The sequence below is a fragment of the Melanostigma gelatinosum genome (genome assembly GCF_949748355.1).
Source record: "Melanostigma gelatinosum genome assembly, chromosome: 13".
In the NCBI taxonomy this organism is placed as follows: Eukaryota; Metazoa; Chordata; class Actinopteri; order Perciformes; family Zoarcidae; genus Melanostigma; species Melanostigma gelatinosum.
In genome coordinates, this window is record NC_136646.1 from 3,474,956 (window position 1) to 3,501,637 (window position 26,682).

At 46.1% G+C, this 26,682-nt stretch overlaps 1 protein-coding gene across 1 annotated transcript in view; it reads left to right on the forward strand.

The window, feature by feature from the left end:
- The window catches only part of LOC306787528 (syntaxin-binding protein 4), a gene marked incomplete at its 5' end in the record, with an annotated part of 100,226 nt that extends 73,544 nt beyond the window's left edge, over positions 1-26,682 (forward strand). The window contains 13 exons of the mRNA XM_079282691.1: positions 4,134-4,240; positions 4,401-4,542; positions 5,492-5,564; positions 15,682-15,770; positions 20,211-20,307; positions 21,407-21,534; positions 21,676-21,768; positions 22,225-22,290; positions 22,447-22,644; positions 23,398-23,514; positions 24,675-24,724; positions 24,951-25,060; positions 26,574-26,682. Of these exons, the coding sequence (XP_079138817.1) occupies positions 4,134-4,240; positions 4,401-4,542; positions 5,492-5,564; positions 15,682-15,770; positions 20,211-20,307; positions 21,407-21,534; positions 21,676-21,768; positions 22,225-22,290; positions 22,447-22,644; positions 23,398-23,514; positions 24,675-24,724; positions 24,951-25,060; positions 26,574-26,632 (1,329 nt within the window). The 3' untranslated portion in view covers positions 26,633-26,682. The remainder of the gene's footprint in view (positions 1-4,133; positions 4,241-4,400; positions 4,543-5,491; positions 5,565-15,681; positions 15,771-20,210; positions 20,308-21,406; positions 21,535-21,675; positions 21,769-22,224; positions 22,291-22,446; positions 22,645-23,397; positions 23,515-24,674; positions 24,725-24,950; positions 25,061-26,573) is intronic.

The window sequence follows — 26,682 nt, forward strand, 5'->3', positions numbered from 1 at the left end:
ATTCAAAGTACACGTTGGGCTCCAGACAGGAGAATAATAGAAATTCTACCCTGTCAATTTAATAAAAATATATCACTGCGAACAGTTAGAGAGAGAACTAACCCGACTAGCCTGCTAACCCGGCTACAAAATGCAACGTAAGCAAAACTCAACCAATTAATGCATTTCAAGTGTATTTTACGCACACATCATAAATCAAATCAAAACGGATAGTGTCTTTTCAAATACAGAATTAAACACAAAAAAGTTAATTAAATCAAATAAACCACATGTCTGAGTCCAGATATAGAAATCAAATGTTCATTAAGTAATCAAAATGAATGAGGAGTCCAGGTGAATGTCAATAGTGTTGGGGTCTGACCAAATGGCTTCAATATGTGCTGTGGACAAAGAGAATCAGGCCTTAACTTTTTCAAGCAAAGGTCTCATCCTGACTTGTAGTTCGATGAGAGCAAGCCTCCTCTGGGAGGAATTTCACACTCTGGTGTAAATTCCCCCCCCCCAAAAAACCATGGCAACCTGAGAACACCGCTGCAATCTCATTGGCCGAAGGCCAAGAGGCCCCAGGACCCCTGTGGTTCAACCGATGTTCTACAAAACTACCTGCTTCCCCCACCTCAATGCTTTTTCCAACATTCCCTCCGGGGTAGCAGGAGGCACGCAAACGCTCTCTTCGCCTGGACCTTCGTCCTGGACACATGAAGACACATCGGCCTCTCCTCCCCCCTCCAGCACGACGGAGGCCACGAGGAAGCGACAGCCCCTCAAACCCTCAAACCCTGACAAGCCTTTCGCTGGACGAAACAGCCCGCGATAACGAATCTGCTTCAGCGATCTGTTCTCTGCTTTTCGCCTCTTTTTCTTTTTTGTGCACACTCCGGCAGGAAGACGCCTAATCCTCTCCTGACCGATGATTCCCGGTAAGACGCACGGATCACGCCGTCAGCCGAAGTTAGATCATCCCCCCTGCAGCGAGGATTGATCACGTCTGCGTTTCGCTCCAGAACGAGCTCACGCCACGACGGACCGAAACAGCGCCAGCTCAAACGCCGCGCTGAGAAGCAGCCCCCCCCCCCCCCTTCCTCTCGAGGAAAAAGGACCGCTTTGCCACGAACACACTTCCACGTTGCAACGAAGCATCGACAAGTAAGATTCATGGCATCTGGGCATAGCTTAACGTAAATTAACGTAAGTTTAATTCAGGTCATTCATTTATATGTTGATATTCCCGTGTTTTTGTGTGTTTAAGTTACTGTCGCGTGATATCGAGATATTGCGCAACTCCTCGCGGACGAGAGAAGCTCCGCTGTATTCGTGTATTAACTGCTATGACTGTTTATTTGGGATTATTTTCATTCATTGTCTTCCACTCCGTGTGGGAGTTCTCTTTTCATTAACTCGACTCTGTGAGTGAGCTGAGGTGCTTGGTTTATCACGGCATATGTTACCGGCAGTTCAAAGACGACAGCGGTATACTTATGCGTGATAGAACCAGCAAACTCAGGCTCCCTACAACATCGCACGCCGAAGTGTGACGCACGTCGAGTTCTCGCCCCTTTTTTTCCTTTCTTCCTCCTCTCACGTAACACGCACACACAGCTCCTATCTCTGCCCCTGGGGAAACCCCGTTCAAACGATCGCCTCACAACACACGTGCTGCCCAGGCACACGTGATTACGTACAGCAGTCTCACTGCCATTTTGGCCCGCGTCACTCGACTCCGCCATCTTTGTAGTTTTTAGCTGTAGTATCTTAAGGCCCCTCCCCTTTTGGCCCGCGTCACTCGACGCCGCCATCTTTGTAGTCTTTAGCGTAGCTGTAAGACTCTCCTTCCTTTTCACCCACAGACACACACACATACACACACACACATACACACACACACAGACATACACCCTCATCCATTTTATTCATTCTTTAGTTTAGGCATATCAAATTGTATGATAACGTTTGTTGGTTGCAATATTAATTGATTTGATCATTTATTATTTTGATTTAATAAACTCTGTTATACTTTCAGGAGCAGTCGTCTGTGATTACTTGTGCATATGTATTTGATAAGACTGTATGTAGTAGCCTGTGCTCGAACTTAAAAACCTTCACTGTCACTGAATGTGTAGTCATACGCAGACTATTGACATTATGAGTGACTACTAATTATGAGACTTAGTTTTATCGTTTGGTTATTGGTCCCTGTTCGCAGGGTGGTGCCCATTGTTATTAATAATCATTAATAATTGTTACATACATCAATAATTCTATTGATGTCAAGAATTCAGTTTCTTAAATGCTGATAACCCAAACACGCTCCTTTAGTTCCCAACAATAGTTTATGTGCAAGTGATAAGGTCTTGAGTGGCATGCGTGTGTGGGTGTTGGGTTGGGGGTTGTAGTTCCGTTCCAAAGCTAAGGGAATATAGTTGATTTCATTTCAGTTCCATTCAGTTCAGTTTATTTCAGGGTGTGTAAGTGTTCTTGGAGAAGAAGGAGAAGCCTAGAGAGTGTCAGGTAAAGGGACTTAGCTTGATGAATCCCCGAAGTTAAGGAGGCCTCAAACTGGTCCAAGCTGTAGCGGAACACGATTCTTTGTTCACCACCTGCTCCCGGGATCAGCACACCTCCAGTAAGGCCTTGTCCTCCTAGAAAGCTCTGTGTATCCAGCCGGTTCACGGATCCTTGCTTCTCCGATTTAGTTCAGTGTTCGTCAACATTTTCTTATTTTGAGCTTAACAGGTCCAGAAACTGAATAATAACTTCATTAGCCACTCTCACTCCTTTCTTTTTTCTCCTCCATGCAGCTTTGGTGAGTTGATTGGTTTTCCCCTTCCCCACAGGTGTGTCACAGGTGTGTCTCATTTAGCCTCTCTTTCCCCACCTTCTTTTCCTGTCAGGTTGGAAAAGGGCTATTCTGTGTATTTCTGTTCTGCTACAGTACGCTCAGATACAGTATGTAATTACTGATCAACACAAAGTAGTCACTGTGGCAGAAAGTCCCACTCAGTTTTCCAGTCTGTCAAGTAATATGTTGTGGTTGAACGTGTCAAATGACAAGACTCCACTGTCTGTGTTCATTCACACAATAACACAGAGGGTCAGAAATCTGGAAAAGATGAAAACATTTTGTTAGAGCTTTTAAGTTGCAGGAAAACAGTCTTTTCAATTATTTAATTTAAAGAAGGGAGGCCTGTAATTGGTCATTAGTGAGGTATCCTTGTTTTTTTGTCTTTGTTAAAAACATCTATGAAAAAGCCAGTTGGGAGTATATTAAAGCTGGAGTTAAATTTCAGATGTTGCACAATTTCCTCCAAGGTTATATGGTTGATGGGATCAAACCTTGTCATGCTAATTGAATTGGTTCTAAGTGGACGCTAACAGACCCTATACCTTCCCTGAGGTAGATGAACCCAGAACAGATCGAAGTTACCAATGTAGTTGATCCTTTTCAGACTAAAGGTATTCCGTGATAAGAGTCCGCTGAACCTGGTGATCCCTCTGATGACATTTGGTCCACTAATAATCACTTTGCAAACGTCATTGGTCCCCACATATGGACTACTGTTTCATTTTGGAGTGTTTGTTTATCATTTGAGGAATCTTCTCTTTTATGCCACAGAACATAACACTTGGAATGCAGTATGTTTCAAACACTTATGTTTCTGATCCGTGTCCCACAATCAGAGTTACAGGTTGAATTGTCTCTTTAGATATTATTTTATTACTATCACACACTATCAGTGTTGTAGTCCTCGAGATCGGTCTTGGTATCGAGACCGGTGTCAAGACCTAGCGTGTGTGTCAGAGTGATATCCGGTCTATGCAAAGACGAGGATTGTAACCAATTAGATGTAGACATACAATGGAGACTGGGTCCGCCCACTTACTGTCAAAAAGAAAAACTTGCCTTATCGACCAGCACTGGTCTTGTCTTTGAGGTCTATAGCTAGTAACCATTACCTACACAGCCGTCAATAGCTGTCTCGCTGTTAGCTTATGCAGTGCAGTGATACTTGGCCCAAACTCTCAAGTCAAGAAGATTTAGCAATCTGTTAACAGAATGAGATGTCAAAGGAAAATAGGTTACCTGTGTGGTTCTTCAGCTCAGCATGACTAAAGGCTCTGTCTCTGTTGTGCAGGACGGACGTCTGAGGCCTGGAGATCAGCTCATTGCCGTTAATAAGGAGTCCCTGATAGGTGTGACCCACGAAGAGGCCAAAAGCATGCTGAACAAAGTCAAATTAAGGTGAGTGGTTCTTGTAGAACTCAAAGTGAGTAACGTCTGTGATCTCAGTAGGGATTAGTCAGCTGCACACATTGCCACAGTCGTCCCTCTTTCCTCTGCTTTTATGTACGTCACTGTGTACATGATTAAGTCTTTGTATTTTTATGGATTGGGTCTCCAGCCAAGACGGTGCTGTGGAGATAGCCTTTATCCCAGGGAAAGGACTTTTTCCCAGCAGCACATCTCTCCACAATGGGGTCCAGCGAGCCACAGGCAACAGCTACAACTCTGGACGCCTAAAAGTCCACATCAGATCACCTGAGGTCAGCTATGCTTTGTTTCAGGCATCAGAAACAGACATACCAGACATACCAGAACATGTCAAGGTTTTGGATATTCTATCATTGGATTTCTGAGTTCGACAGCCATGGCCGAAGGCATTATGTTTGTCTGTCCGTCCCATTCTTGTGAACGCGGTATCTCAGGAACGCTTGGGGGGAATTTCTTCAAACTTGGCACAAACGGCCACTTTGACTCAATGATGAACTAATTCGAATTTAGTAGACAAAGGTCAAAAGTCATTGTGACCTCACAAGACACATTTTTGGCAATAACTCCACAGTTCATATGCTAATTAGGACAATTTCACACAAATGTTGAAATAGATAAAATGATAAAGTGATGACATTTTGGACAGACATGGATTTGAACTGCAACATGACTGGTTTGTGGAGGTAAACAACCGCAAGGCAGTTATTCTAATTACAACAGAAACAATTATGAAACCGCATAAGCAACATTTCACAGTGAACCAAAAATGACAAGGCTTTTGTCTATAGAACACATCTTCACTCCTCTATCGGCTGACTCACATTGAACTGGAAGATTATAAATTGATCAGAGGCTTTTGAGGAACGAGGTCTTGAGACCATGTTCTATGTGGAACTCAGAGTGTGCCTTTGTAATAAGAAAATACTTATAAAGAGTTCATGTTTATGATGATCTATCAATATATTGATAAGCTTTAAAAAAAAGAAAATAGAATGACGAATGCATTTTGAATTAAAATGATTTAACAATCTTAATGTAAAACATGCATGTTGAAATGATCATTTCAGTTCAAGTCTGAAGTGACTCTATGACACAAAGTGATCTCCATTCTGTGCAGTGATTGGTAAATAAGGTTCTTTGAGACCTCCTGCATTAGACCTTTCAGAGCCCTACCTTTGAGGACCTAACGTCATCTTTTGTGTCATCAATTGTCCTTTGTAGACCTGTACAGAGGAGCCAGTCCCAGTGTCCTCACCTTCTCCTGACATCTGCCCACCAGATATTGATATTTCAGGTAAAGCTCACTCCCTCTTCATTTCCCTTCATTTTTTCTTATATATAATCTCAACTGTTCCTCTGCCTCTGCTGCTGAGCAGATTGGGCTGTTAGTTCACAGCGCGAAGTTCTAAGAACCATTTCACATTGCAGAGACTCTTTTGGGATCATTAGTAAAACAGTTATGAACCGTGTGTTACCTTGACTTCTTGGAGAAAACGTTGTTTTTCTCTCATATCTTCTTCATATTTTACACTGAAAAAAGTATTGGTGCATTAAAGTAAATGAGCAATAAATCAACAACAGCCAAACTACATGAAAACATCAGTTTACAAACCCTCACACAACTGGTGCAGTATAATCCAACTCTCATATGCTGACTACTTCAGCATGTCTTCTCCGACAAAAAGGGACTCCGAAATAACTACGTAATGATACCGATTTGTAGGTTACTGGTCTTCTCAATGGAGCTCTGATGGATCGGTGCTAGGCTATGCTAACATCGTAGCAGCTCCACCAGCACTCAATAACGTCACGTAGACGTAAATACGGCAGCGTCTATTCATTGTTTGTACCGTATGGTTTACACACACACATGTATACACATAGTTTGGTCTGGTCTCTGTTGATATGAGGTATCGTAGAGCTCTGGGTGAACACAGACGGCTACAGGATTTATTTCCTGATTCAACAACGGCAGGAAGCCAGTGATGACAGGGGGAGCAACTCAACGCTGATAGGCTATCGCGCCACAGCGTCACGCGATTATTTCGCAGAAGTTGAAAAATTTCAACTCGCGCGTTGGCGATTTTCCGGAGTCCAACGCAAAAACGCCAACGCGTGAGTTGACATTTTTCAACTTCTGCGAAATAATCGCATTTCATCGCGTCTGTGCAGAGACTTTGTATGTAATCTCGACGCGCGTCAAAAAATCAACGCGACCGGTGTGAACGCAGCATAACACATTGTTGGGTGTGATTTGTTTTTTCATAGGGTTTTTCATTTTTCATGACAATAAGAGAAATATAGAATATGCCAGCATTCTGCTCTTAAACAATACACAGTGATACTTGTTTACTAAAACTGGGTACATTATGGGATGTCTCAGCTGCAGTCACTGAAGAAAACTTCTTCAAAGTTAGTTGATGTTTGTCACATGTGCAGTAAAACATATTCATTGGTTAAAAACAAACACTGTCTTGGAGAACAGGGGGAGAGCAACATTTCCAATCAGGCCTGTGCTAGACGACGTTGACCAATAACAACACGTTATTCCCACGTGTCCCCACATATGTAGATAAACGCTTGTGATTGGCCTGTCTGAATCCAGGACATATAAGGGCCGTGGGTTTATTAGCAGTCGTTCAGGCAACAACTTTGCATTTAGACGTCCCCAGACGATCGGTAGGCAGAGAGCTCCAATTATCTGGCATCTTTGTCCTGATGATGACTGCTCTTGGTTTTAACCATAACATCCATCACATTCTCTCCACCATCATCATCCACCACTCTCACTATCTTCTTTACTTGTGTTATATAGTTTAACAAAGCAGCTATGCCATGAAATAACCTTTAAAGGACTATTAAACGCCTGCCAAATCAGAGTTGAGACTTTCAGTGGTTTGTCCTGGAAGTCCATTAAATCTGAAACATGTTAGATAAACCCATCTGATCCGAGAGTGGAAGAACGGCGAACAGTTACTCCCTCACAGAGATTATGGATTAAGTGGAGAGGAGAGGATGAGAGTTAATAGAAACCACAGCACAGCAGGGGACCTCCAATCACACAGGAATGTGAGGGATCATGAAAAAGTTCCCTCCTGATAAAAGTGAGTGTATGTCCTTATTGTTCCATCCTCCCTCTTATCCTCAGTGAATCTGCATAGCAGCTGCTGTTCAAACACAAATGAAAATCTACTTCAAGCCCTCGCTGTCACGTGCAACTTGAAGGTACTGAGTGTAGATACAAAACGCCGAGTTCAGGAGCCAAAAAGAGGTAGAATTTAATAAGATATCCCACAGAGGGAAAACACAGGAACAGACGTGTCAAGAAAACATGAGGCTCGAACGAAGGGCCAGGTACAGACACGCCTTAAATACACTTGAGGCAATTACACAGGTGAACCCACTTAAGGTGAGCCAAGTCCAATCAGTCCACAAAACCTAATTAAGGCGCACTCTGCCACCATCTGCTGGATGTCCTGGGGTCCTACGGCGCAGTCCTGACAGTACCCCCCACCCGACGGCCACCTCCAGGTGGGCCAGGCTGGAGAGGGTGTGCACGGTGAAAGGCACGGATGAGGGCAGGATCCAGGACGTGCCGTGAGGGCACCCATGAGCGTTCCTCTGGGCCGTAGCCCTCCCAGTCAATCAGGTACTGAAGGCCTCGCCCCCTCCGCCGGGAATCCAGCAGCCTCCGGACGGTGTAGACAGGGCCACCAGCGACGACCCGCGGGGGCGGCGGCAGTGGGGCAGGCCTGGACAAGGGCGAGGAGAAGATAGGTTTCAGCAAAGAGACATGAAACACTGGTCTCACCCGGAGAGTCCTAGGAAGTCTGAGTTTGTAAGCCACCGGGTTGATCCTCCTCTCCACAGGAAACGGACCGATGAACCGGGGAGTGAATTTGGAGTCCGTGCGCAGAGGCAGGTTCTTGGTGGAGAGCCATACTCTCTGTCCAGGGCGGAACGTCGGGGCGCGCCGTCTCCTGCGATTGGCCTGGATCCGATGGGTTTCGGTGGCGCGTGTAAGCGCAGCACGGGCCTTCTTCCAGGCCTGGCGGCATCTGGCCACAGCAGCATCCGCAGAGGGGACCGCTGACTCGGACTGCTGAGAGGGAAAAAATGGCGGGACATATCCGTACTGCACCTCAAAAGGCGACATACCAGTGGAGGACCCACTCAGTTGGTTGTGGGCGATCTCAGCCCACACCAGCTTTCGACTCCAGGCACCCGGATTGGATGATACCATGCAGCGTAGGTATTTCTCCAGCTCCTGGTTCACGCGTTCCGTCTGTCCATTACTCTCCGGATGGTAGCCTGATGAAAGACTGACAGACGTTTCAAACAAGGACCAAAATGCACTCCAGTACTTGGACATGAATTGGGGCCCTCTATCAGAGACAATGTCACTAGGGATGCCATGGTGACGCACCACCTTTCGGACCACCAAATCAGCGGTTTCCGTCGCAGACGGCAGCTTAGGTAGTGGGACAAAGTGGCTTGCTTTGGAAAAACGGTCCACAATTACAAAAATCACTGTGTTACCGTCAGAAGGTGGTAGGCCAGTGATGAAGTCCATTGAGATGTGGGACCATGGCCGATAAGGAACCGGCAGGGGGTGGAGCAGGCCCGCCGGGGCTTGGTTTCCTGACTTCTGTGTAGCACAAACAGAACATGCGTGAACATACTCCTCAATGTCAGTTCTCATGCGTGGCCACCAAAAGCGGCGGCTGACTAGCTCCATCGTGCGGGCAGCCCCAGGATGGCCCGTCACTGGTGAGTCATGCCCCCATTGTAGAACTTCAGAGCGGGCGTTGAGCGGGACATACAGACGGCCCGGGGGTACTCCACTAGGACCTGGATCCTCCTCTTGCGCACGCAGGACGGCGTCCTCCAGGGCAAGCGTCACCTGTCCCACCACGCAGCTGGGGGGAATGATGCACTCAGGGACCGGGTCAGTAACGTTGGCGTCATACTGGCGCGATAAGGCATCAGCCTTGGCATTCTTGGTGCCGGGGCGAAACGTGATGATAAACCTGAATCTGGTGAAAAACAGGGCCCACCTGGCTTGTCGGGGGTTCAGGCGCTTGGCCTCACGGATGTACTGGAGGTTCTTATGATCCGTGATGACTGTGAATGGGTGGCGCGCTCCTTCCAGCCAGTGTCTCCATTCTTCAAGTGCCCTTAGGATGGCCAACAGCTCCCTGTCACCGGCATCATAGTTCCTCTCAGCGTCACTAAGCTTGCGAGAGAAAAAGGCACATGGGTGCGTCTTGTTGTCCATACCTGATTTCTGGGACAGCACAGCTCCAACACCAGACCTGGACGCATCCACCTCCAACACAAACGGAAGGGCAGGGTCAGGGTGCCTCAGCAGTGGGGCTGACGTGAACTGAGCCTTGAGATGCTCGAACGCCGCTTGCGCCTCCGGGGTCCATCTGAGTTTGGTTGGGGCTCCCCGGCCCACTGCTGTGATAGGTGCTACTATGGAGCTGAAGCCTCGAATGAAACGGCGATAAAAGTTAGCAAACCCCACAAAACGCTGTACCTGCTTGAGAGTGGCGGGAACCGGCCAGTCCAGTACAGCCTGCACCCTGGAGTCGTCCATGATTACTCCATCGGGGGAGATGACATACCCCAAAAAGGAGGTGCGGGTAACGTGGAACTCACACTTCTCCAGTTTGACGAAGAGCTGGTTGTCCAGCAACCGCTGGAGGACCTGCCGGACGTGCTGGCGATGTTCTGTGAGGGACTTGGAAAAAATTAGCACATCATCGAGGTAAACAAACACACTGCGGTTGAGGAACTCCCTGAGCACTTCATTTACAAAGGCTTGGAACACAGCAGGAGCATTGGTCAGACCAAATGGCATTACCCGGTATTCATAATGTCCACTGGGGGTGCTAAAAGCAGTCTTCCACTCATCATTCTCTCTGATGCGGACCAGATGGTAAGCATTCCGCAGGTCTAGTTTAGTGAACACTGTAGCTCCTCCAAGAAGATCAAAAGCGGAAGACATGAGTGGCAACGGATATTTGTTCTTTACTGTGATGTTGTTCAGTGCTCGGTAATCTATGCATGGTCGTAGACCACCATCTTTCTTGGGTACAAAAAAGAATCCTGCTGACACTGGTGAAGTTGAAGGTTTAATAAGCCCGTTCTTAAGAGACTCGCTAATGTAGTCCTCCATGGCCTGAGTCTCGGGGCTGGAGAGAGGGTATAGTCGTCCCCGGGGGGGAATAGTGTTAGGCAACAGGTCAATGGCACAGTCAAAAGGTCTGTGAGGAGGAAGTGCTGTAGCTCTAGTCTTACTAAATACTTCAGCTAGGTCATGATACTCTGCAGGGACTGAAGAGAGCTCAGAGGATGAACAGGCAACAGCACACTTCATCACAGGTGTAACATGTTTGGCTGAGATACACTCTGGGCTCCATGATAAAAGTTCGCCAGTGGACCAGTTGAACTGGGGATTGTGTTTCTGAAGCCAGGGAAACCCTAGTACTACTCTATCATGTTGGGATTGGACTAAAGCCAAAGAAACAGTCTCTGTATGTGACCCAATCTGCAGTAGTAAGGGGTGTGTCATGAAGTCAATTTTACCGGAGCCTAGGGGTCGTCCGTCGAGCGCCTGGATCTTCACAGGATTGGGAAGGGCCTTGGTAGGTAGACCGAGGCGTGTGGCCAGAGCAGAGTCCATCAGGTTTTCCTCTGAGCCTGAATCGATCAGCACCGTGATAGGGATGTTCTCCGGGTTCTCTGGGGTCCAGGTGAGTCGAGCCCTCAGGCAGAGGCGCTTAACTGGGTTGGGGTACTGAGATTGGACAAAATTGCTCACTACGCTGTCCCCTCCTCCTAATGAGCATCCTCGTTTCCCTGCCGCTGGGGACATTGGTCCCGGTAATGTCCAGCTCCTCCACAGTAAAGGCAGCATCTCTCTCTGCGGCGTCGCTCTCGTTCTGCAGGTGTAATGCGGTACCTGCCTACCTCCATTGCCTCCGCTTGAGCGGGCTGAGCAGTGGGGCCCGACGCGCCCAGTGGTGAATGCGCTTGGGGAGGTGCCGAATTGGGAAGCCTGCGCTCACGCCTCCTTTCGCGTATGCGCTGATCGAGGCAGATAGAGGTGGTTATGAGCTCATCTACAGTGACCCCCCACTCCCGACTAGCCAAATCATCTTTGACCGCCTCAGACAGGCCATTGTAAAAAGTGGTCAAAAGTGCTTCATTGTTCCATTTGCACTCAGCTGCCAAGGTGCGGAATTCTATGGCATATTCAGACACAGGTCTAGCTCCTTGGCGGAGCGAGCTGATGCGGCGTGCTGCTTCTCTGCCACTCACTGGGTGGTTAAAAACCTGGCGTAGTGTCTTGGAGAACTCTACTGCATTAGCACAAAGTGGGGAATATGCCTCCCATAGGGCAGTAGCCCATACTAGAGCTCTACTGGTTAGCAGCGAAATCATAAAAGCGACCATAGCTTTTTCTGAGGGGAACTGATCAGGCTGCATGACAAAACACAGGTCACACTGTGTCAAAAATCCCTGACAGGTCTCTGGAGTGCCGTCATACCGCTCTGGTTTCTGTAGGAACGTCTTGGCAGCCGGGGCGTTCGGCTGGTGCATTTGCTGGGTTATCCAGGCTTGGATCTGCTGGATCGAGGTTCCCTGGGATTCCACAGCGCCGAGCACCTGGGCTAGGCTGACGTCTCCTCCTTCGGCGCCTGTTACACTCATGTTGGTGGTTCGAGCCTACTGTCACGTGCAACTTGAAGGTACTGAGTGTAGATACAAAACGCCGAGTTCAGGAGCCAAAAAGAGGTAGAATTTAATAAGATATCCCACAGAGGGAAAACACAGGAACAGACGTGTCAAGAAAACATGAGGCTCGAACGAAGGGCCAGGTACAGACACGCCTTAAATACACTTGAGGCAATTACACAGGTGAACCCACTTAAGGTGAGCCAAGTCCAATCAGTCCACAAAACCTAATTAAGGCGCACTCTGCCACCATCTGCTGGATGTCCTGGGGTCCTACGGCGCAGTCCTGACACTCGCAGCTCATGGATGATGATTAATCAGAATCTCTTTCAGATGCTCTCGTTCTCTGTTGTATGCATGTGTGACAGGTGTTTTGGTATTGTGTTTATAAGATCAAGAGTCCATGCTAATACAGTATCAGCCTATAGAATGATTGTTCGAGACATACAATTCTGCTGACAACTGCCAACTGGAACCTCATTTAATCTAATAATAACATAACCTCAGTTAAGCTTTGTTAGATGAATTGAATTTTAATAACAGGTGTAACAAGGGCTTTACTGGGGTCCAACCAGCACACATGGAACATATTTCTGCTGAAGAACCTAAATACTGAAAATAAGAGTCCTTTCTAGTTGAAGAGAAAGTGCTTGATGATCAAATTGAAAGATCTCAAACAGACCAGCAGCTCTCGGGTTGAGGGTCGCCCATAGGTCCCAGCTCAGAGCCACTTGATATCCTGGCCCAATCCTATTGGCCTGGATTACCCCAGTCAAGGTTATTTCCAAGGTGCTGTGACCACTGAGCTTCCCTCCAGGCTGCGATTGGTTAAGCCAGTTGCTAGCCATGAAATGTCAGCAGTCTGTGGGGAGGTGAGCAGATACAAATACTGGCTGGATATATTATTGTTTTTATTAAAGAGTGAAATTGACTCCTGCCAATAATTCATTTCTGTATGGTACCATTCCTGTTGAATTATGGGAAGCAGGGTTGAAGGTGGTGGGCTGGTAGTCATCTGTGCTTCAACTTAGGCCTCCTCACCCCACTGATACCACTGGGTCATACACACGTATACTTAAACATATGCACACTCGTCTCCCTGAGTCAGCTGACCTCTCTGACCTCTCCTCTCTTGTCTCTCATGCAGTGTTAAGGCCACAGGTCATCAAAGACGTATAATCCTGTTAGGGAGATAAACATAACTGTAAAACCCTTTTTGCATGCAACTATTATAATCTGGGGTCCTACTGTATATGTAATGATTGCAGAGGTCAAGTGTGAATCCGACGTGTCTGTATATTGTAAAGCCAAACAGTTTGACAATGAACAAAAGTTACAATATTGTAACCCTAGTTCTCTAAGCACAGGCCATTTATCATTTTTCTATGCGTGATACTTCTCATATTGACCCTCAAGGTATAAAGTGCCGACTCACACCCTCTACTGGACTCTATGGCTAATGCTCTCCTCCAATCACAAGCAACATTCCCCCAATGAAGAATGTGCAGCACCCACAGTATATAAGGCAGCACACACCGCTATCTTCCATCCTACACCCCCATGGTAGAGGGCTCTGCCTGTGCCTGTAGAACTTGGGTTACAACATCGTAGCCTTCGTTCTAACAGACTCCGCCCCCTCTACTGGACTCTATGGTACGTCTGAGGCAGCGAGTCCCAAAGCTGTGTCACCAGAGCAGAGTCCTCCAATCTCTTCACCGATGCGTCTTGCTGCTGCCACGCCCCCAAGTCCAACAGTCCAAATCCATTTACACCGTTAGCTTACAGTCCATCAAGTTAACTGTTGTGCTGGCTAACGCTAGTAGCTAGCTCCTGTTTGATCAAAGAAAGTGAAACATAAAGACCACTTTACCTTGTAACAGGCAATGATGGATCCCGCTCTTTCCGTCTGGATCTGCAACACCAGTGCAGATGGTTTTTAGTGGCCGAATACATGCTTGTAATTGGAGGACAGTGCACACAAAGAGTCCAGTAGAAGGTGGAGCCTCTGTGAGTTCAAACATTTAACCTTGAGGGTCGATACGCTTGTCAATTTATAATACAAATCATTTCAGTGCCTGGTTGTATACAACCTTTTGTAAACCCATGAAATGGTTTATTTCTTTATGTGTGCAAAAGATTTGTAGTTGAGGAAAAAAAAGTTTCTATATCTAACTAAAATGTGAAAGATGTTTTAAAACATGCAATATCAATTGCCATGAAAGCAAAGAGCTGTGTTTGCACATGCACACAGATGCACCGACACACTTTAGTTACATGTTCTAGACATGCAAAAACAAGACGAATACCTTTTATCCCTTTGTGTTGGCTCAACTATCTTTGTGATTCATTCTTTTTAATCAATTAAACCACACATACAATTTTAACATAAAATACTACAACATGAAAGGTGGGAACATGACTAGTCACAAACATATGACTTGCACTTGTCCATCTTGGGAGCGTGAGCAGGATTCTGAAAGCATCATTAAATGGCACCTGAATCTTTTTCATTTTTGCTGCACTATAACTGCATCACAAGTGGGCTGTACAGAGCGGAGTACAGTCAGCTCTACAGAGAGCTGCTTTAACATCTTCTGTACACATATGCACACCGTAACGTCAGCAGACTCTGAGCAGTTGCTGTAAACCAGCGCTCTAAGGAGACAGGACCACCAAGTCATTCACCACAAATTGCTCCCGTAGGCGGTTTCCTCGGTGTATGAATATTAGTTAGTTAGTTAGAGAATGGGTGAATGATGTCATGTAGTGTTAAAGAGCTTTGAGTGATCGGAAGACTAGAAAAGAGAGAAACAAAAAAAAAAGAACACCACCACAGGGATGGCAAATTCATACAGAGATACCATATTTGTAGCAGTTGGGTGTGACACTTCCTCTTTCGTTTCCTTACTTCAGATTGACTTCTGGCTAATTTCGGTTGTGTTTTTTGTTTGTACTATAATGACAACACATTGGTGATGTGGAAAGGTTTATACCAAGGTTAACCAGGGTTTATAGCATCTGCTGTTGCCACAACAGCAGATCTGTCAATCATCATGACCAGTCTGGGGTTAAGGATGGTGCAAATCCTTTGGGTGGGACGCGGACGAGGGTAGTCAGTGAAATGAGTTCATAGCCCTCGCAACAGGGGGTGTGCAGACACAGAAACTCGTACTCAGAGGAAAGGTTCCCATTGCAAAGCTGGGACAGACAAACTCATCAAATTAATATTAGGCATTGGCTGTCTGCCCTCCCATCTATATAATCATCCAGTCCACCTTTCCTCCACTCATCTCTTTTTAATCATCTGCTTTTCACCACCCCCCCATCCTAACGCAATCACAAACACACACACACACACACACACACACACACACACACACACACACACACACACACACCTCCCCTATCACCACAACCACCCACTTCCACCAAATCCACAGAGAATATCTGTCCAGCCACTCTGATATTACAGATTATGCAATGATATTCCTCCTCCTGTTGTTTACTCAGTGTTCTGTGGCCGAACATACTCTGTTTTTCATACAACTTCTAAATCTTGGTCACTGCTTTCCCCCTTTGTATTTGAGAAAATCAACTGTATTTTTCATGTGTCTTCTTCTTCCTCCCCCTTTTCCCACCTCCTTTTCCTTTTCCCTTTTCTTTAGGTTCAACCAGCCAGAGGTCGCCAACGGGGGCCAAACCTAAGATAACACTGGACCCCTGCATACGCCTCAAATCAGACAAGTTGGACGTGGTGAGTCCTGTCCTTATTTTAGAGCCATGCTGCTCCGTATATTTCTCCTGACGTGTGATGCCAAGCACGGTTTACTCAGGCTGTGTGTCCTAGCTTTATCTGCCTTCTCTGCTCATTCACTTGTCTCTTCGTCACTGATGCACAGGTGTTCATGCACCAGTAGGTAATTTTAGTTTGACTGATGAGTGCTCTTGGAGACTTGCCAAATAAGAAAACATTGTTGTTAGCGTTCACTATAATATATTATTACCGTTTAAAAGGTTGTGTTGAATATAGGTTGAGGGCAGGATTAACACTATCTCTACTGGTCAGCAGTACACTGGGCGGTCTTGTTGTGTGAGCTACTCTGATCAGCTTCATCGTGCATCACAGGCTGACCCAGACAACTGACAGAAGACTGACTCTTATAGAATCTGGAGACAGATTACTCAGTCACTGTAATATTACACTGATATCATATGAGGAAATACGAATATACTGTTAAATGGCTAAAACAGAAAGAACTATGACATGTGTGCAAAGGCATGGAATATAATACTTATAACAGAAATATATAACTGACTGGAAGGATATTGTATCTGCTTTCATTTCCTTTCATTTGTATCATTCCTGGATGACTAATCCACTTAATGAAATGAGATGCTGAGTATTTGACACATTCTCTTCTACGCCTCAGATGTCTGGAGACTGATGGAGCTCAGTGGTAAACTTCTGTTAAACTGTGATATCATGAGGTTCATGATGGCTGATTACTGGATACTGTAATCTCTCAATTATATCTCCAGTCTCTAGTCAGAGATGTGTATCTGTTTTACTCTCAACCGCTTGCATTATTTTCAACATAAAGCCGGTACCTTGGTCAGTCAGGATTTGGCCCGCTCTGGAGAACAGCTTCTGGCGCCATTGCTCGGGCACTAGCTCTGCGTAATGGTGGGGCTTCCGAGTAAGGCGTGGCCTTGTCACTGATGACCATGACAAATGAATGTCCATGGCGAGTCGTTGGAAGGACGGTTTGATAATGGGCAGTGGAATGAGTGGACTCTGGTACCTTGGCTTGGGGACAGTGGAATGAGTGGACTCTGGTACCTTGGCTTGGGGGCAGTGGAATGAGTGGACTCTGGTACCTTGGCTTGGGGGCAGTGGAATGAGTGGACTCTGGTACCTTGGCTTGGGGGCAGTGGAATGAGTGGACTCTGGTACCTTGGCTTGGGGGCAGTGGAATGAGTGGACTCTGGTACCTTGGCTTGGGGACAGTGGAATGAGTGGACTCTGGTACCTTGGCTTGGGGGCAGTGGAATGAGTGGACTCTGGTACCTTGGCTTGGGGACAGTGGAATGAGTGGACTCTGGTACCTTGGCTTGGGGACAGTGGAATGAGTGGACTCTGGTACCTTGGCTTGGGGACAGTGGAATGAGTGGACTCTGGTACCTTGGCTTGGGGACAGTGGAATGAGTGGACTCTGGTACCTTGGCTTGGGGGCAGTGGAATGAGTGGACTCTGGTACCTTGGCTTGGGGACAGTGGAATGAGTGGACTCTGGTACCTTGGCTTGGGGGCAGTGGAATGAGTGGACTCTGGTACCTTGGCTTGGGGACAGTGGAATGAGTGGACTCTGGTACCTTGGCTTGGGGGCAGTGGAATGAGTGGACTCTGGTACCTTGGCTTGGGGGCAGTGGAATGAGTGGACTCTGGTACCTTGGCTTGGGGGCAGTGGAATGAGTGGACTCTGGTACCTTGGCTTGGGGGCAGTGGAATGAGTGGACTCTGGTACCTTGGCTTGGGGACAGTGGAATGAGTGGACTCTGGTACCTTGGCTTGGGGGCAGTGGAATGAGTGGACTCTGGTACCTTGGCTTGGGGACAGTGGAATGAGTGGACTCTGGTACCTTGGCTTGGGGACAGTGGAATGAGTGGACTCTGGTACATTGGCTTGGGGACAGTGGAATGAGTGGACTCTGGTACCTTGGCTTGGGGGCAGTGGAATGAGTGGACTCTGGTACCTTGGCTTGGGGACAGTGGAATGAGTGGACTCTGGTACCTTGGCTTGGGGGCAGTGGAATGAGTGGACTCTGGTACCTTGGCTTGGGGACAGTGGAATGAGTGGACTCTGGTACCTTGGCTTGGGGGCAGTGGAATGAGTGGACTCTGGTACCTTGGCTTGGGGACAGTGGAATGAGTGGACTCTGGTACCTTGGCTTGGGGGCAGTGGAATGAGTGGACTCTGGTACCTTGGCTTGGGGGCAGTGGAATGAGTGGACTCTGGTACCTTGGCTTGGGGGCAGTGGAATGAGTGGACTCTGGTACCTTGGCTTGGGGGCAGTGAAGTGACAGTCCTTGCACTTGCAACAATACTCTTGGACAGTTCTTGTGATGCAGGTCCAGTAGAATCTTGCCACAAGCCTTTCCGTGGTTTTCTCCGTTCTGAGGTGGGAGTGGGCCAGGAGCAGGACCTTGGAGACATGCTAGATGGGCACAGGCAATTAGTTAACCCATTCCTCTCCCATACTACTCGCTATATCAAACTATTTTTAAAGCAAAGTGTGGGGAAACTTGGCACATCATTAAACTCTAATTGCTGACCCCAGCTGTGGTCCCTTAAAAAGTCTCATATTTCATCCTCCGGGGAACAGAAATTGAAATAGCAACGTGCCCTTAAGATGTCATTACACATTAGAACGTCTGTCCCGAAGTCTGTACAAAAGGAAAGGTCATAGGGTCACCAAAATGATTCAATGGATATCCAACATGTCATGACAGTCTGGGCAGTACTTGTTCATCCCAACATACAGTGTGTAATATTCCCTTATTTCGTGTTTTGATGATGGTGGTGATGGGCAGCGCTGTCTATAGGTTTTCAGTTGGGTGGACATCTGGTGACTGAAGGACAGATATGATCCACGTCATCATCATACTCACTCATCCATGCAACAGTCTCAGAACCCTTGTGAGCGATATGAAATACTTTGCATTCAGTATGTTTCCACACTCACTCCTTTATCTTTTTAAAGAAACTTCATGAAGCAAATTTACACTGAGTGTTCCTCTCATTCTGATTTGCAACTTTCTCACCCCCAAGCGTTCTCTTCATCCAATTATAGATGTCTCTCTCTCTGCCTGCTTTATCACACTTGTGCTCTTCATCTCTACAACATTTCTGCCCTCTCAGCACATTCTCTCATTGCTCCCCCTCTCTCCCCTGCCTTTCAGCTCCCTATCGCTCTCTTTTCCTCTGCCTCCTTCTCTGGCTTTCTGTCTCAGCCCTCTGTACACTTTTCTCACCTTTATTCTGCTTTGATTTTTACTTGGCTCAGCCATAGATTGGTCCTAATTTACCAATTACTGAATGAGTTTAGAGAGTTGAATTGTTGAATGCAGGCACGATTCTCTCTTGGTCTGTGGGCTCCTTTGCAAAAGAAAGAGAGTGAGTGAGGTGGATGATGGATATATTTAGCTCAGAGATCTACTGTTAAAGCTCAGCAAATTTCATTAAGATCAAAAAGCCGAACAGTTTTAAAAGGTAGCTGTCGTTGTGGTTTGTGCATATTATTGTATGTCAACCTTACGACAGATGGAGATGACAGGGATTGATTGTTGTGCAAAGTTAAGTGTGTAAAGGCCAGACTTTCTACAAACTGTTACCACTGGATCAAAGATAGATATGCACCACGGTGTCTGTAGGTGTTCTACTTTTAGTTTATTCTTGTGGTTTAATTATTATAATTGTCTCTGCCAGGGAATAGATTTCACGAGCAGACTGTTCTCACCATGGGTGCTGAAGGAGGCTCAGCTCGGCTGGTTTCAAAGTACGTCCATCACGTTTCCAAAAACCACCTCAGCAAATCTCCAAACGAGCATGAACAGGATGAACTGACCACATATTAGGAATCCAAACATCCACCTTCTCTCATGAAAACCTTTCTAGTTCAGTATAATACAATCTGTAACTCAATCTTCATGCAATGAATCCTCCTTCACAACGCTTTGTGTTGAAACATTTCTCGGAGGCTGCAGCTTGTGCTGCTGCTGATCGCTGTTGTGTTACAAGCTACGAAGAAGTGTTTCTAATAGTTATTCAATTTAATTCAATTCAATTTATTTTGTATTGCCCAAAATCACAAACCACAAATCTCTCAGAGGGCTTTAGAATCTGTACACATGTGACATCCTCTGTCCCAGGACCCTCACATCAGAACAGGAAGAACTCCCCCAAAACCCTTTAACGGGGAGAAAAGAGGGAGAGACCTGAGGGAGAGCAACAGAGGAGGGATTATTCCAACTCATGTCTGTATGTGTAACTCTTTAGTGAAACAGCCTGCGACCAAGACTATTTCATAGATATGTAATTGTTAGAGTTTGATAACAGCATAGTTCGTCTTCCTAAGTGATGCTGCAATGGCAGCCTGCTAAAATGATTTCTATCTCTGTTCATCTCTGTCGCTCAGGCTTTGTCCTTCCTCGGGTTGGATGTCACAGAAGAGAAGAGGAAGAAGTTGAGACAGAGTCTGACCACGGACCCACAAGGCACTGTGGCCTATGGAGGTGAAGTACACACACACACACACACACTTACAGTTTAGTCAACAGCAAGGTGAAATGTCTGTGATGAAATCCTGTCAAACCACAGGCTGCGTGTCACTTACTGGTTGGATCACATGGGTGTGATGTCACGTTGTGGAACCATGAAGCAGCTCGGTGTCTGTTAGTAGCCATCACACATTTATATAGCATGGATATAATGCAGTGATATTTGTTTATTACTAATACTAATTCTATTTACCAATTAAAGGGTCATGAAATACATCTTCAAATGTGTATTATCATATATGTTGAAGTGGCACATGATCATAAACACATATACACAAGAAACTTGGGTTATGATTGTATTTCTTTGGGGGTGCCATCACTTCTCAGCTGTTGTTTCTTCCATACCACCTCAGTATATGCAGGTATGTCATGTACTGTGTGCAGCCCCCATAGTCGAAGCATAAGCTCTGTTCCAGAAGGTACTGATGGTTCACAGTGCCTCTGCTGCCTCACTTGATTAACAAGCTAACATTTGTCAGCAAGCAGCCTCACTGATCCACCATGTTTCCACCTGTGGTGCCGCATCCAATATCAATCCGTTTGCATTAATACAGATGCATTTACCGGCAGGGAAACAGGGCATGCATTTTAGGGAAGCCACCTGCTTCAATACAAGTCCCAGCCTACTGAGCGTCCATGTTTCTTTCTATCTATATATTCATATTTCATTCTAACTACAGAATCAACATCTTGTCTCCTGCACTAAAACACAGTACCGGTAGTCTGATGTGTATGCAAATTCGTGCTTCCCACAAATATCATTCTTCAATGTCACTTTGAATTTTTTTGGTGAACATATTGAAATGTGCATGTTTATCCCGTAATAGTCCTGTAATGTCTGAAACAGGAAGTAATGGTAATCTAGCTCAAAGGAGACAAAAATGAGATGGGGAGCATTTATATGGCCTCTCGATGGCTCTCAACATGGCGGTGACACATTAATGCTCTGAGCGTCGTACAGAGAACCTTTAAGGTCAGAAACATATCGGCCCAGGCAACCTTCTTTCTGTCAGTCAGTAGCATTGTCTGTCTGTGCTTGTCTGTCAACTCTCAGACTTCGTGGAGGCCACCCGGAACGTTTTCCAGGAGAACCTGGAGGAGCTGGGTTTAGGGGCGGGTCCCTTTATGTTTTCCTATCACGAAGCAGCTAGTTTGATGGACACGTCTGCCTTCCACTCCCCTGTAAGCAGTCCTCGCATCCAGCACTCTTACACAGAATGTAATGCAAAGATAACCAGCAGCACAACCTGTAAAACACTGTGTGTGTGTGTGTGTGTGTGTGTGTGTGTGTGTGTGTGTGTGTGTGTGTGTGTGTGTGTGCAGACATATGAATCAGAATGCAGCTACAGCAGTGAGGAGATGGAGCAGTTTCAGACAGAGGTGAAGCAGCTGCAAACCCAGATGAAGCAGCTCAAGGTGAACACACACACACACACAAAGTGCTGGTGGATGGATAACTCTTCTGTGACCTGCCACCGTCATATCAAACTGGTGTAATTTACTCAACGAGTCGTCAAAGATTCTCTTGGTGCATCTTTTACAAAGAAAAAGAAAGAACGAGCGCTGCACGTTGGAGGATCTCTGCAGTTGCACCACTTAGCCAGGAGCATGCAGAGTCTGACTTCAGTCTCTCTGCACAACCAGCAAACAGCTTTAAACTCAGCTGCATGTTCCAACATTAACACTGTCATTTGTTTCAGTCCATCACTCCCTGCAAAATAAAAACAAATCCTTCACAACCAAATGCAATGGCGTGCATGAGGGCAGAGAGAATAGTTTCCTGTGTTATGTGGTGAGGTCTCACTGAGCCACCGAGGTGATGAGTACGGCTTTAAAAACCTCCTGGGCTTCATCTGCTGCCTCTCTTGGCAGTTGATGCTGAAGGACACGGAGCACAGCAAGAAGAGCCTGGAGGAGGAGCTGCAGAAGACCTCCGAGGTGAGAGGTTGCTCCACATCAGTTTAGATGTTTGTTCACAAAGAAACAATTCAAAAGTCAGCAAATAAGACAAATAATAGCGAGTCTGAATTATGTTACATACAACACGTGTAATATGAATACTTTTACCAGAAAACATTCTGTTGTCCTTCCCAGAAAGCCTGTCTGACTGTGGAGGAGAACACCCGTCTGAAGACTCGTCTGCAGGCAGCACAGACCGAGACAGGCCAGCGGCAGGTCAGCAGTGCGGAGCAGGACTACGAGGAGGTCATCCAGCTGCTGGAGGCAGAGATCAAAGACCTGAAGAACCAGCTGGCCAGCAAGAGGCAGGCAAGAGGACTGGAGTCCACAAAGGTCAGTCATATTCATATTACTTTTTACATTTCAGCAGGAAATATTGTTGTTTTTACTCCACATTTATTTGTGCTTCAGTCACTCGTTACTTTGTAGATTGGGGCGGAGCTCATCTAAATATTCAGCCACCAGATTGAAAATCTTTCGATAACACTCAGCTACGTGTTCTGTACTCCATCACAACAAACTCTTCCCGGCCAGCACTCATGTTGCCAACATTTACCATCCGGCAACACGTCACCTCGCCAGATGTCAGATTCCTCCGTCATGATGTCAGACACTTGTAATAACGATCTGTTATAAGTGCAAAGCAAGCACTTATAGTGGAGGCACATTGCCAGTTCGGAGTTACCTCCAGCGATTACAATGCAGCCGTCTGTAGTGTTCTCCATCAACACCGGACCAACTTCAGGATTTGCTGTCCGCTTTAGTCACAGACGTAGAAACGTGCTAATATGACGTTCAGGTTAAAATACCAAAGTTATCCTTTAAGTAAAATGACACTGGACTTTTTACCATGTGGTATACACAATTTCCAACTGATATTAACCTGCATCTGTATCTGCATAATGACACCTGATACTAGGAAACATTCTCGTTTGCTTTTTGATCACAGATCTGTGAACAGGGCAGTTTTTCTGAGACATTTTGGAGATACATGTTTTTTATGGATGTCTGGTGAGAGAATAATGAGCTCCCTCCAGATGAAGTGGGAGCTGCTGTTACTGTGTTTGTATTGATTGTGTTCATCAGGAGGACGTGCTGGACCTGAACAAGAGGCTGACAACTATCGACTGCCAGCTGAAGAAGTCCGAGCTGAGCAGGAAACACCTGGAGGTCAACAACAGGAAACTGCTGGGCTTCGCACAGGTACAACTTCAACTGCACGCCCTCACATCTGTTCACTCACTCCTCATGTGTGCTGACTCAGTGTCCAGCTGCTTTCATTGGGCTTGGCGATAAGAACCACAGATAGAGTAGGAAGTGAGAACACATCTGGTTTGGGTCTTTTTATGGGATGTGTTGAAAGAAAGAAAAATATAGAACAACACAAAGACAAATTCTTTTTATTTCGTTCTCTCGAGAAATCAAAAGGTTGTTTCTTCTTATTCCCTAAAATGTTTGGGTGAAGTCATCCGACTGTAAATGTGTTGGAACGGCCCAGATCGAGCTGACGGTGATGGACTTGATGAGGTTAGTGGAAGGATACATGTGTGACTCCGTCTGGATGTTAGAATCAGGTGTTAACAAGGATTCATATAATATACATGTATGGAAATAAGATTAAATGGATTATATTATTATATTCACACAAATCAAATTGTTCTCAAGAGAGAATAAAAACCGTCAAATTAAACTGTAAAAGAAATGTAAAGATTAGAAGTGGGTCTTAAGTTCCATGAGGTTGAGGACTGATAGACTGACTCCATGACAATCAGCATGTGTTGTGTCTCATCTCATAATCCATGCAGTCTCACACACTGGATTCAACATTCAGCACACCAAGCCAATCAGAGATACCGTGACGCTTCCAAACATGTGCTGCCAGTCCACTAAACTGTCATGCAGCCAGTCTGCCCCCTGGTGGCCGGGAGACACACTGCAGTTCAGAAAGCAGACAGCTTGTCTTACCTCCCTCACCCTTCTCTCTGAGACTCCACTTTTGTCATTTGGGGAAGCTTTCATGTCTTAATTATCACAAGAACAAAGTGTGGGGATTACAGTGGGTGCATTTCCTGAGAGGAAATTGTAAGTAGAGGAGAATTGGTATAGAATGCAACGAATTCTGTTAAATCACTCTAATGTACCACTTAAGGACCAAGCCGGCTCTGGTCTCCAGATCAGGTTCACAAGAGTCCAGGTCTGCCTCTCATTCAGGGCTTCACCTCATCACCGTCTCTCTCGTTGTGACCTTGAGGTCCTTGTTTTGGTGCCACATGAAGACCTGATGTCTGTACTGGATCAGTGTTACTGAGAAAACAAGATCATCACCCAACGCCTCATAACTCGTACGTTTTGTCCGTCCGCAGAACGTCCACAAAGTGCTGACGACACCCAGCCTGTTTGCAGGGGAAGGCGGGTAAGAGACTCCGAACATCACAGTATCAGTTGATCCGTTAGAGTCGTGCTGTAACCAGTCCTCCTGTGTGTGTGTGTGTGTGTGTGTGTGTGTGTGTGTGTGTGTGTGTGTGTGTGTGTGTGTGTGTGTGTGTGTGTGTGTGTGTGTGTGTGTGTGTGTGTGTGTGTGTGTGTGTGTGTGTGTGTGTGTGTGTGTGTGCGTGTGTGTGTGTGTGCGTGTGTGTCAGGAGCAACAGGTCATCTCCAGCCACCGACAGCCCCGACCCCGCCTTCCAACTGGCTGTGGAGGCCAAAGAGCTGGTGGCGGAAGTCTGCTCCCCCACTGCTGATGACAAAGGTACAGAGTTCAGACCGGAGAGCACCGAGCCGATTCATTCATTCATCAATCCTGTAGGACGTTCTTATGCCAGAGATCAATCAAAAACACACACCAGTAATACATACAAAGTGTGTAATAGTAACACCTGTGCCGAATAGAATAACAACAAAGTAAGTACATTCAGTCAAATGAATAGAAAAGTAATATTCTACATTATATTATTGTTCTCAGTGTTCCAGGAGAGGAACAAATGTGTCGATTTGTCAATAAGATCATTTGCAACCAAATCTGATAATCAACTCATGGTTTGTCCAAACCTTTTCTGTCATGCTCCACACTGAATAAATACCTGATAGCATGCTAGCACTGCAGCAGCAGAGCACTCTTGTTTATTTGTTGTTTCCTAGTGAATCAGAGCAGGAGAAGCACAGATGTCATGAATAAGATTATCGATTGATGACATGTGTCTGTCTGTCGGTTGAGCGCAGTAGAAATGTTCGTCACATCCCCACTGTTAAAGGGACTGATGGAACAAGCAACATGCTGATACCTTTTCTGTTATTTATTGAATTTATTCTACATTTCTATGACCAATGTTCAAATTATCATCTTAAAATGTTTCATCCTCAGCTAATTTCATAGCAGTCTGTTGACTTTCGTGGGTAAAAGTGAAAGATTTGTCCTGATTGGCTGCTGAGAGAAACTGGGTGCTGATTGATCCATCCACCTGGGACCATGAATACCCACACTGATCAGGATCAACGTGTTGGACTGATGGAAGAACGAGTTGATATTACTCTCCAGACAAAATGGCAAAACCAAGTCAGAGTGAGGCGTGTGTTGTGAAAGAGGGGCATTCATCACAATCATAACCATACCTGCACTTTGACTACAAAGGTGTGACCTTTCATTCCTGTTCTTCTCTCATGCCCCCACGGTGCACGGAGAATCAAAGAGCAGTCCATTCGGAACAACAAGTACATGAACACATCCGTTTACAAACACTCACACAGCATCATCCAAGTCTCACTTATCCAGGAATACGTTCACTACTTCACAATCACACGCATCTGCGTGGAGTCTTTAAATAGTATGATTTTGGGGAACAATGCATGAGGTACTGAGCATACAACTGGATCTCTGAAGTGATCCCACTCGGACTGAGGAGGAGCGACGCAGAGACCTGAGACTTGGATTATACTGTGAGGGTTTTGGGAGAGATTGTACACTGATGTTTTCATCTCGTTTTTCCTTCATTTCCTTTCATTTCTCAAAGATTTACTCCGTTTTTAATCTGTGTTCCCCGTGGAGGCATGAGAAGTCAAGGTGCCATGATGAAGTGATATACAGACGGTCATTGTGAGGGTGAAGTATTCCTCTCCTACCCGAATGACTGAGTCTGTCCTTTGTCCAGGGACATCAGCGCTTGTTCCAGCTGTTCTCTTTGTTTTTATGATGCAAAGTTACATGATGATGATTGTTACTGTCCGTAATGACAGACGTCTTCTGTCCACCTGTGATCGACCTGCAGCGTCAGCGAGTGTGTTGGAGGCAGCATCAGTCCCAGACGTCCACCTTCATCACATGTGAGCGGAGCAGAGGACTGTGAGAGGACCTGAACCCCAGCGGACTACACCATG